Source organism: Salvelinus sp. IW2-2015, linkage group LG17 (genome assembly GCF_002910315.2).
Source record: "Salvelinus sp. IW2-2015 linkage group LG17, ASM291031v2, whole genome shotgun sequence".
Classification (NCBI taxonomy): Eukaryota; Metazoa; Chordata; class Actinopteri; order Salmoniformes; family Salmonidae; genus Salvelinus; species Salvelinus sp. IW2-2015.
Window position 1 is genome coordinate 10,407,352 of NC_036857.1, and position 12,903 is coordinate 10,420,254.

The window sequence follows — 12,903 nt, forward strand, 5'->3', positions numbered from 1 at the left end:
TTGGCCATTCTGTGGCCGTTCTGTTATAATCTCCACCCGGCACAGCCAGAAGAGGACTGGCCACCCCTCATAGCCTGGTTCCTCTCTAGGTTTCTTCCTAGGTTTTGGCCTTTCTAGGGAGTTTTTCCTAGCCACCGTGCTTCTACACCTGCATTGCTTGCTGTTTGGGGTTTTAGGCTGTGTTTCTGTACAGCACTTTGATATATCAGCTGATGTAAGAAGGGCTGAATAAATACATTTGATATGTATGTGTATGTATGTATGTGTATATGTATGTATGTATGTATGTATTCTGTTGCGACCCGTCATTCATTCATAATAATTTTTGGGGCGGCTTGCCTGTTTTGCATGTTATTTTGGAATTAATACTTGTCACATAGTGCTTTCTGTGGTGGTGGGGCAAGACAGCAAAAAATACGGAGCGTTGCACTGTGATTGGCTCAGTGTTCTGTGACTCATGGGGACACTACGTCACCGCCAAGTCTAAGGGTAGACTTCAAGAATTCTAGCCCATTGGGTGCTGCAATAAAGTTACTTAGAAGTGCCCATCTAAGAGGGCTCAAGGTCATTGGCCACAGATAAAATGATGTCAAATCATGTTATATCTACAATAGCTTTGACATCATACTTTCAAAATCTTAGCTAGCAGTCATCATCATGAATCAAGTCGACAATCTACTGGCAAATCATTTTTAATCCTTGAAGAGAAATAATGGACATAGACATTACAGAACAAGTTGGAAATCGCAAATTCAAAATGATAAACATTCAACATTGGCCATTCTGTCAATGAMGCATGATTTGTATAGTGCTCAAAACAACTGTTAACTCAGAACTGCGAAAATTTGACTTCCGTGAGTTCAAGACAACTGGGAAGCCGGGAATAAACAACCTTCGACTGGGAAAATACGTTTTGAACGGTCACTTAACTCGGAATTGAAAATCAGGCCTCTTTCAAGAGCTACGACCTGAAGATCAATGACATCGTCATGATTCGACCATGTTTTTTTCAGAGTTCCCAGGTTTTTTGAAAGCACCATGAATCCAGAGAATGCCAGACTTTGATGATAAAACTTGCCCACGAAGGACAGCCGCGCCACCTTCCTGTTCAAGTGAGCACACCACAACAAGGCGAGTCCAAAAATGTATTGTATGCTACTGCATACATGATGTAATATTCCAGGGAGATATGTATACTGTAGCTAAGAATGTAATACTAAGTGTATGTTGTGTAAAAAGATGTTAGTAGCTCATGTGTCTCACCCTAATAATTTGGTCTATTTACCCCTCTTAATTACGCCTACTGTTCTGACTTGGTGGTGCACATGTAGCCTTTAACCTGTTTTAGAGAAATGTAAACATAGAATATTGTAAGAGCTTTCATTGTCTGCTTATATGCCCCTTTATTTATCCTAAGGTTCTGACGAAGTGTACAAGGAAAACACTGTAAGAACGGCCCATGTTCAGAATTCTGTTGCTGTATATTTCAAAAGTGCTAAACAAATTGTTATATTGACTACGTCAGTCCTAGCTCGCTCATTAATGTCTTTATCGAAATTATGGATTGCCTCTTATCCGGTTGTCATCCCCTTATGCCAAAGTTTGTACATCTCAATTGTCATGAGAAATGACATTTGTTTAAGTAAATCAGGCATATCATGTTTTTTTGTTAAAGGCAGTAAATGAGGCTGAATTAACTGTTTTGCTGCCAGACAAGGCTCCGCTGATAGCCAGGTGTGTGGTAAGACTTTGGGACTGCTGTTGGAACAGCTTTATCTAGGCCCTAACCATTTGTGGGCACAAAATGTCACCGTTAGAGTGCAATTCATGTATTGTTTAGTGTTGTATTGTGTAGTGGCTTTGCTGGCATGCATCCAACTTTTTTTTTTTGCCCTACCAAGATTTACATACTAAAATCGCCAATGCATGTATGTACAGTTGAAGTCGGAAGTTTACATACACTAAGGTTGGAGTCATTAAAACTAGTTTTTCAACTACTCCACAAATGTCTTGTTAACAAACTATAGTTTTGGCAAGTCGGGTAGGACATCTACTTTGTGCATGACACAAGTAATTTTTCCAACAATTGTTTACAGACATATTATTTCACTGTATCACAATTCCAGTGGGTCAGAAGTTTACATACACAAAATTGACTGTGCTTTTAAACAGCTTGGAAAATTCCCCAAAATTATGTCATGGCTTTAGAAGCTTCTGATAGGCTAATTGACATCATTTGAGTYAATTGGAGGTGTACCTGTGGATGTATTTCAAGGCCTACCTTCAAACTCACTGCCTCTTTGCTTGACATCATGGGAAAATCAAAAGAAATCAGCCAAGACCTCAGAAAAAAATGGTACACCTCCACGAGTCTGGTTCATCCTTGGGAGCAATTTCCAAACACCTTAAGGTACCACATTCATCTGTACAAAAAATAGTACGCAAGTATAAACACCATAGGACCACGCAGCCGTCATACCGCTCAGGAAGGAGACGCATTCTGTCTCCTAGAGATTCACGTACTTTGGTGCAAATCAATCCCAGAACAACAGCAAAGGACCTTGTGAAGATGCTGGAGGAAACAGGTACAAAAGTATCTATATCCACAGTAAAACCTATATCGACATAACCTGAAAGGCCGCTCAGCAAGGAAGAAGCCACTGCCCAAAACCGCCATTAAAAAAAGCCAGACTACAGTTTGCAACTGCACATGGGGACAAAGATCGTACTTTTTGGAGAAATGTTCTCTGGTCTGATGAAACAAAAATAGAACGGTTTGGCCATATTGACCATCGTTATGTTTGGAAGAAAAAGGGGGATGCTTGCAAGCCGAAGAACACAATCCCAACCGTGAAGCACGGGGGTGGCAGCATCATGTTGTGGGGGTGCTTCGCTGCAGGAGGGACTGGTGCACTTCACAAAATAGATGGCATCATGAGGGAGAAAAATTATGTGGATATATTGAACCAACATCTCAAGACATCAGTCAGGAAGTTAAAGCTTGGTCGCAAATGGGTCTTCCAAATGGACAATGACCCCAAGCATACTTCCAAAGTTGTTGAAAATGGCTTAAGGACAACAAAGTCAAGGTAATGGAGTGGCCATCACAAAGCCTTGACCTCATCCTGTAGAAAATCTGTGGGCAGAACTGAAAGAGCGTGTGCGAGCAAAAAGGCCTATAAACCTGACTCAGTTACACCAGCTCTGTCAGGAGGAATGGGACAAAATTCGCCCAACTTATTGTGGGAAGCTTGTGGAAGGCTACCTTAAACGTTTGACACAAGTTAAACAATTTAAAGGCAATGCTACCAAATACTAATTGAATGTACGYAATCTTCTGACCCACTGGGAATGTGATGAAAGAAAAAAAAGCTGAAATAAATCATTCTCTCAACTATTATTCTGACATTTCACATTCTTAAAATAAAGTGGTGATCCTAACTGACCTAAAACAGGGATTTTTTACTAGGATTAAATGTCAGGAATTGTGAAAAACTGAGATKAAATGTATTTGGCTAAGGTGTATGTAAACTTCCGACTTCAACTGTATGTGTATATGTACAGTGCATTCGGAAAGTATTCAGACCCCTTGACTTTTTCCACAWTTTGTTACGTTACAGCATTATTCTAAAGTTAATTCACTAAAAAATATCATCTTCAATCTACACACAATACCCCATAATGACAAAATGAAAACAGGTTTTTAGAATGTTTGAAAATGTATTAAAAATAAAGAACAGAAATACCTTATTTACATACTGTACCGTTCAAAAGGTTGGGCTCACTTAGAAATGTCCTTGTTTTTGAAAGAAAAACACATTTTCTGTCCATTAAAATAGCATCAAATTAATCCGTGTAGACATTGGTAATGTTGTAAATGAATATTGTTGCTGGAAACGGCAGATATTTTATGGAATATCTACATAGGTGTACAGAGGCCCATTATCAGCAACCATCACTCCTGTGTTCCAACGGCACGTTGTGTTAGCTAATCCAAGTTTAACATTTTAAAAAGCTAATTGATCATTAGAAAACACTTTTGCAATTATGTTAGCACAGCTGAAAACTGTTGTTCTGATTAAAGAAGCAATACAACTGGCCCTCTTTAGACTAGTTGAGTATCTGGAGCATCAGCATTTGTGGGTTCGATTACAGGCTCAAAATGGCAGGAAACAAATAACTTTCTTCTGAAACTCATTAGTCTATTCTTGTTCTGAGAAATGAAGGCTATTGAATGCGAGAAATTGCCAAGAAACGGAAGATCTCGTACAACGCTGTGTACTAAACCCTTCATAGAACAGCGCAAACCAGTCAAGATCGAGGGAAAGATGAACAGAGCAAATTACAGAAAAAATCCTTGATGAAAACCTGCTCCAGAGCACTCAGGACATCAGACTGGGTTGAAGGTTCACCTTCCAACAGGACGACGACCCTAAGCACACAGCCAAGACAATGCAAGAGTGGCTTTGGGATAAGTCGCTGAATGTCCTTGAGTGGCCCGGCCACAGCCCGGACTTGAACCCGATTGAACATCTCTGGAGAGACCTGAAAATAGCTGTGCAGCAACGCTCCCATCCAACCTGACAGAGCTTGAGAGGATCTGCAGAGAAGAATGGGAGAAACTCCCCAAATACTGGTGTGCCAAGCTTGTAGCGTCATACCCAAGAAGACTCAAGGCTGTAATCGCTGCCAAAGGTGCTTCAACAAAGTAATGAGTAAAGGGTCTGAATTTATGTAAATGTGATATAATTTTTTGTATTGTTAATAAATTAACAAAAAAAAATATAAACCTGTTTTGCTTTGTCATCACGGGGTATTGTGTGTAGATTTATGAAGGGGAAAAACAATTTTTCAATTTTACAATAAGACTAACGTAACAACATGTGAAACAGTCAAGGGGTCTGATACTTTTCCAAATGCATGTTATATATATATATTATTATAATATAAATATATATAATATATATATATATAATATGTGTGTGTATATATACATGCATATATATATATATATATTATACAGTGCCATATAGCATACATCCCCTTCGTGTTTTTCTTATTTTTACAACCTGTAATTTAAATGGATTTTACTTGGATTTCATGTAATGGACATACACAAAATAGTCCAAATTGGTGAAGTGAAATGAAAAATAACTTGTTTAAAAAAAAAACCACGAAAGTGGTGCATACATACAGTGGGGAGAACAAGTATTTGTACACTGCCGATTTTGCAGGTTTCCTACTTACAAAGCATGTAGAGGTCTGTAATTTTTATCATAGTACACTTCAACTATGAGAGACGGAATCTAAAACAAAAAATCCGAAAATCACATTGTATGATTTTTAAGTAATTAATTTGCATTTTATTGCATGACATAAGTATTTGATACATCAGAAAAGCAGAACTTAATATTTGGTACAGAAACCTTTGTTTGCAATTACAGAGATCATACGTTTCCTGTAGTTCTTGACTAGGTTTGCACACACTGCAGCAGGATTTTGGCCCACTCCTCCCTACAGATCTTCTCCAGATCCTTCCAGGTTTCGGGGCTGTCGCTGGCAATACGGACTTTCAGCTCCCTCCAAAGATTTTCTATTGGGTTCAGGTCTGGAAGACTGGCTAGGCCACTCCAGGACCTTGAGATGCTTCTTACGAGCCACTCCTTAGTTGCCATGGCTGTGTGCTTCGTGTCGTTGTCATGCTGGAAGACCCAGCCACGACCCATCTTCAATGCTCTTACTGAGGGAAGGAGGTTTGTTGGCCAGATCTCGCGATACATGGCCCCATCCATCCTCCCTCAATACGGTGCAGTCGTCCTGTCCCCTTTGCAGAAAGCATCCCCAAAGAATGATGTTTCCACCTCAATGCTTCCACGGTTGGGATGGTGTTCTTGGGGTTGTACTCATACTTCTTCTTCCTCCAAACACGGCGAGTGGAGTTAGACCAAAAAGCTCTATTTTTGTCTCATCAGACCACATGACCTTCTCCCATTCCTCCTCTGGATCATCCAGATGTCATTGGCAAACTTCAGACGGTCCTGGACATGCACTGCTTAAGCAGGGGACCTTGCGTGCGCTGCAGGATTTTAATCCATGACCGGCGTAGTGTGTTACTAATGGTTTTCTTTGAGACTGTGGTCCCAGCTCTCTTCAGGTCATTGACCAGGTCCTGCCGTGATAGTTCTGGGCTGATCCCTCACATTCCTCATGATCATTGATGCCCCACGAGGTGAGATCTTGCATGGAGCCCCAGACCGAGGGTGATTGACCGTCATCTTGAACTTCTTCCATTTCTAATAATTGTGCCAACAGTTGTTGCCTTCTCACCAAGCTGCTTGGCTATTGTCCTGTAGCCCATCCCAGCCTTGTACAGGTCTACAATTTATCCCTGATGTCCTTACACAGCTCCTCTGGTCTTGGCCATTGTGGAGAGGTTGGAGTCTGTTTGATTGAGTGTGTGGACAGGTGTCTTTTTATACAGGTAACAGTTCAAACAGGTGGCAGTTAATACAGGTAATGAGTGGAGAACAGGAGGGCTTCTTAAAGAAAAACTAACAGGTCTGTGAGAGCCGGAATTCTTACTGGTTGGTAGGTGATCAAATACTTATGTCATGCAATAAAATGCAAATTAATTACTTAAAAATCATACAATGTGATTTTCTGGATTTTTGTTTTAGATTCCGTCTCTCACAGTTGAAGTGTACCTATGATAAAAATTACAAGACCTCTACATGCTTTGTAAGTAGGAAAACCTGCAAAATCGGCAGTGTATCAAATACTTGTTCTCCCCACTGTATGTATTCACCCCCTTTGCTATGAAGCCCCTAAATAAGATCTGGTGCAACCATTTACCTTCAGAAGTCATTTTAATTAGTTAAATAAAGTCCACCTGTGTGCAACTAAGTGTCACATGATCTGCACATGATATCAGTAATATATATACACCTGTTCTGAAAGGCCCCAGAGTCTAAGCAAGGGGCACCACCAAGCAAGCGGCACCATGAAGACCAAGGAGCTCTCCAAACAGGTCAGGGACAAAGTTGTGGAGAAGTAACAGATTAGGATTGGGTTATAAAAAAATATCCGAAATTTTGAACATCCCACGGAGCGCCATTAAATCCATTATTTAAAAAATGGAAAGAATATGGCACCACAACAAATCTGCCAAGAGAGGGCCGCCCACCAAAACTCACGGACCAGGCAAGAAGGGCACTAATCAGAGAGTCAACAAAGAGAACCATTTTAAGCCGTACACTCCACAGAGCTGGGCTTTACGGAAGAGTGGCCAGAAAAAAAGCCATTGCTTAAAGAAAAAAATAAGCAAACACTTTTGGTGTTCGCCAAAAGGCATGTGGGAGACTCCCCAAACATATGGAAGAAGGTAGTCTGGTCAGATGAGACTAAAATTTAGCTTTTTGTCTGGCACAAAACCAACACCTCTCATCACCCCGAGAATACCATCCCCACAGTGAAAGATGGTGGTGGCAGCATCATGCTGTGGGGATGTTTTTCATCGGCAGGGACTGGGAAACTGGTCAGAATTGAAGGAATGGTGTAATGCGCTAAATACAGGGAAGTTCTTGACAGAGTCAACATTAATCAGGAAACAGACAAAGACAAAGACAAGAACAGAGTCAGCACAAAACGACAAACGACAATTAATGCTGAAGCAGGGAACAGAGTGGGGAACCAGACAGATATAGGGGAGGTAATGACAGAGGTGATTGAGTCCAGGTGAGTCCAATAATTGCTGATGCGTGTGACGGGGGGAAGGCAGGTGTGCGTAATGATGGTGGCAGGAGTGCGTAAAGCTGGGAAGCCTGGCGCCTTCGAGCACCAGGGAAGGGGAGCTGGAGCAGGCGTGACAGTACCCCCCCTCTAGGGGCACCACCCGGCGTCCCACCTGGGGGAGCCTGACAGGCTGGCCGAGGCACGGGCGCTGGACAAGCCGGCTGAGCGTAAACTCCCGACGAACCGGGAGAGGCATGGGAGCCTGGCGAGCCAGCTGAGGCATAAGAGCCTGACGATCCGGCTGGGTCGTGAAAACCTGTCGATCCCGCTGAGGCGTGGGAGCCCAATGATCCGGCTGAGGCATAGCAGCCTGACGAGCCGGCTGGACGTAAATCCCTGACGATCCGGCTGAGGCCTGACGTAGGACGGGTGCCTTCCGAGCCAACCGGGGCAAGAAACCTCTCTAGCCAGCTAGGGTGTGACAGCCCGACGAGCTGGCTTAGGCACCCCCGGGTCCATCGGTGGCGGCCCCCGGACCCAACGTCACTATCAACCGGAAAGCCAGCACTCCCCGAAGCTTCGTTTGGGGGCTTCAGCRTTCTGTAATGACCGACGCTGGAGATGAGAAGCAGGTACAAAACGACAAACGACAATTAATGTTGAAGCAGGGAAAAGAGCGGGGAACCAGGCAGATATAGGGGAGGTATTGACAGAGGTGATTGAGTCCAGGTGAGTCCAATAATCGCTGATGCGCGTGACGGGGGAAAGGCAGGTGTGCGTAATGTGGGGAGCCTGGCGCCRGGGAGGGGGAGTGGGAGCAGGCGTGACAGGTTTGTGTATGTATATATGTATATATATTATTTACTGCTCTAGGGATATAATTATTGTGTGGATAACCTTGTTTATTATTATGTATTGATTTTTATCTTTAATTTTGTTCACTTTTTATGTGATGCGCACTGCAGAGAACAATTATCACTGAATTATCACAGTTAATTATTGTAATGTTTGTTTATGTGTGAATTAATCCCATAAGGGATGGGTTGCCAACTGGCGAATTGACACGAAAATAAAATGTAATTCATTCATTCATCAGAACTTTGAAAAGTTTATGTAATTATACTTTCCTGTGGATATATTGTCTCACATTCCTACTGCCAAAAGGACCAATCGCACGGACAACCGGTACAGTATGTTAAAATATAATTTTATGTTAACCGGTAAAGTATGTTAAAATGAAATATAATTTTATTTTCGTGCAAACGCTAATTTCTGCCCAAAGTGGAATTCAATGCAATTCAACGTCGAGTTTCTAGGCAAACATCTGCTCTACAGTAACCTATAACATGCATATGTGCACAACAGTAGGCCTATGAGGACAGATGTGACACCTACTGTGTGCATTCTGCTGTTTTTCCTTTGCTCTGGTAATCCATTATACATTGAATCAGATGGTGATTTTCATCCAGCATCTTGGGGAGGTAAAACAAAAAGGTAACACCTCACTTGACACCCAGCATCATAACACGTTATGACACGGTGATAACGTGCCATAATATGTCATAACAGCTGGCATAACCTGTAATAATATGGTCATAACACTGTCATGACACACATTATATATATATATATATATATATATATATATATATATATATATATATATATATACACAGTCGTGGCCAAAAGTTTTGAGAATTACACAAATATTAATTTTCACATAGTCTGCGGCCTCAGTTTGTATGATGGCAATTTGCATATACTCCAGAATGTTATGAAGAGTGATCAGATGAATTGCAATTAACCTCTCTTGGGTATGTGAGACGTTAGCGTCCCACCTCTTTAACAGCCAGTGAAACTGCTGGGCGCCAAATTCAAATACAGAAATACATTATAAAAATTCAGAAAACAAAACATATTTCACATAGGTTTAAAGATGAACTTCTTGTGAATCCAACCACGGTGTCAGATTTTAAAAATGCTTTACGGCGAAAGCATACCTTACGATTAATTGAGAACATAGCCCAGCAGACAAATCATTACAAACAGTAACTAGCCAAGTAGAAGAGTTACACAAGTCAGAAATAGAGATAAAATTAATCCCTTACCTTTGATGATCTTCATATGGTTGCACTCAGCAGACATTCATTTACTCAATAAATGTTCCTTTTGTTTGATAAAGTCTCTATATATCCAAAAAAACTCTGTTTTGTTCGCGCGTTTTCTTCAGTAATCCACAGGCTCAAACGCAGTCAAAACAGGCAGACAAAAATCCTAATTGTATCCGTAAAGTTCATAGAAACATGTCAAACGATGTTTATATTCAACCCACAGGTTGTTTTTAGCCTAAATAATCAATAATTTTTCATATGATAATAACGTCGTCAATATGAAAGGTAAACAAGAAAGGCACTCTCTCGGTCGTGCGCATGAAAAAGCTCTGTGACACTTTAGGGTCCACTCATTCAGACTGCTCTTACTTCCTCATTTTTCAGAATACAAGCCTGAAACAATTTCTAAAGACCCTGTTGACATCTAGTGGAAGACATAGGAACTGCAATTTGAGTCCTAAGTCAATTGATACTGTAATGGCATTGAATAGAAAACTACAACAACAAAAAAATAATACTTCCCGAATGGATTTTTCTCAGGTTTTCGCCTGCCAAATCAGTTCTGTTATACTCACAGACACTATTTTAACAGTTTTGGAAACTTTAGAGTGTTTTCTATCCACATCTACCAGTTATATGCATATCATATCTTCTGGGCCCGAGAAGCAGGCAGTTTAATTTGGGCATGCTTTTCATCCAAAATTCCGAATGCTGCCACCTACCCTAGAGAAGTTAATGATTGAATCCCCAAAATACATTTCCACTTCATTTCAGCCCTGCCAAAAAAGGACCAGCTGACATCATGTCAGTGATTCTCTCGTTAACACAGGTGTGAGTGTTGACGAGGACAAGGCTAGAGATCACTCTGTCATGCTGATTGAGTTTGAATAACAGACTGGAAGCTTCAAAAGGAGGGTGGTGCTTGGAATCATTGTTCTTCCTCTGTCAACCATGGTTACCTGCATGGAAACACGTGCCGTCATCATTGCTTTGCACAAAAAGGGCTTCACAGGTAAGGATATTGCTGCTAGTAAGATTGCGCCTAAATCAACCATTTATCGGATCATCAAGAACTTCAAGGAGAGTGGTTCAATTGTTGTGAAGAAGGCTTCAGGGCGCCCAAGACAGTCCAGGAAGCGCCAGGACCGTCTCCTAAAGTTGATTCAGCTGCAGGATCGGGGCACCACCAGTACAGAGCTTGCCCAGGAATGGCAGCAGGCAGGTGTGAGTGCATCTGCACGCACAGTGAGGCAAAGACTTTTTCTTGGTGTCAAGAAGGGCAGCAAAGAAGCCTCTTCTCTCCAGGAAAAACATCAGGGACAGACTGATATTCTGCAAAGGTACAGGGATTGGACTGCTGAGGACTGGGGTAAAGTCATTTTCTCTGATGAATCCCCTTTCCGATTGTTTGTGACATCCGGAAAAAAGCTTGTCCGGAGAAGACAAGGTGAGCGCTTCCATCAGTCCTGTGTCATGCCAACAGTAAAGCATCCTGATACCATTCATGTGTGGGGTTGCTTCTCAGCCAAGGGAGTGGGCTCACTCACAATTTTGCCTAAGAACACAGCCATGAATAAAGAATGGTACCAACACATCCTCCGAGAGCAACTTCTCCCAACCATCCAGGAACAGTTTGGTGAAGAACAATGCCTTTTCCAGCATGATGGAGCACCTCGCCATAAGGCAAAAGTGATAACTAAGTGGCACGGGGAACAAAACATCATTATTTTGGATCAACACCCCAGACCTTAATCCCATTGAGAACTTGTGGTCAATCCTCAAGAGGCGGGTGGACAAACAAAACCCCACAAATTCTGACAAACTCCAAGCATTGATTATGCAAGAATAGGCTGCCATCAGTCAGGATGTGGCCCAGAAGTTAATTGACAGCATGCCAGGGCAGATTGCAAAGGTCTTGAAAAAGAAGGGTCAACACTGCAAATATTGACTCTTTGCATCAACTTCATGTAATTGCCTTTGACACTTCTCAAATGCTTGTAACTATACTTCAGTATTCCATAGTAATATCTGACAAAAATATTTAAAGACACTGAAGCAGCAAACTTCGTGGAAATTAATATTTGTGTCATTCTCAAAACTTTTGGCCACGACTGTATATGTATATATATATTTATATTTAGACATATATTGCGTTATTTATGGCTGGTTATGACACCTACATAATAGTGTAAAAACCCACAAAACCTATCACACAAGGCAAAACATTCCATTACACCATAGCCTACTTTTCAACAGTCTGTTTATGTTGTATAACATTTTGTTAATTATCATTGTAATTGCTCACACATTGTTGTCAGACATGCACCTACCCCAATGCTCTGTTGCTGATGACTGGAATGAATGCAGGAGCAGATGTCAGGAGAAGGACAAGGCACTCTCTTCTTGACTGCTCTTCTTGTACGTGATAGGCCTATCTGGCTTATATGATTATGATGATGGTCATAAAGTGTATTTTATTAGTCCAAGTAAAGTGACAMAGGATGGTTATAATTCTTCTTGACAGTGTCATAAAGTGTATTTTCTACAAGTTAATTAAAATATGATGAAAAAAACATGACTATAAAGAATTCATTACAACAACAAAGGACTTGAGAAACAAACTTTCAAACAAAAGAAAACTTCTTGGCAGGGAATACAATTATTTGAATAAATGACACCTACACTCTTATGCAAATGTCAGAACCAGCCATAAGATAATGCAATATACACTACAAGACCAAAAGTATGTGGACACCTGCTTGTCAAACATTTCATTCCAAAATCATGGGGATTAATATGGAGTTGGTCCCCACTTTGCAGCTATAACAGCCTCCACTCTTCTGGGAAGGCTTTCCACTAGATGTTGGAACATTGCTCGCTTCCATTCAGCCACAAGAGCATTAGTGAGGTCGCACAGAGCATTAGTGAGGTCGGACACCGATGTTGGGCAATTAGGCCTGGCTCGCAGTCTGCGTTCCAATTCATCCCAAAGGTGTTCGATGGGGTTGAGGTCAGGGCTCTGTGCAGGCCAGTCAAGTTCTTCCACATTGATTTTAGACAA

At 41.4% G+C, this 12,903-nt stretch overlaps 1 protein-coding gene across 5 annotated transcripts in view; it reads right to left on the reverse strand.

Annotated features, from left to right (window-relative positions):
• Positions 1-12,903, reverse strand: part of LOC111976379 (SS18L1 subunit of BAF chromatin remodeling complex) — a 35,465-nt gene that overhangs the window by 20,249 nt on the left and 2,313 nt on the right. For 3 of the 5 annotated variants that reach the window (XM_024005172.2, XM_024005170.2, XM_024005169.2), the window contains exon 1: positions 9,127-9,200. The exons of 1 other annotated variant lie outside the window; for it this stretch is intronic. In XM_024005172.2, coding sequence (XP_023860940.1) covers positions 9,127-9,167 — 41 coding nt within the window. In that variant the 5' untranslated portion in view covers positions 9,168-9,200. Of the gene's footprint in view, positions 1-9,126; positions 9,204-12,903 lie in introns of those variants that run through there. One more of the 5 variants, XM_024005173.2, reaches the window with a different exon arrangement.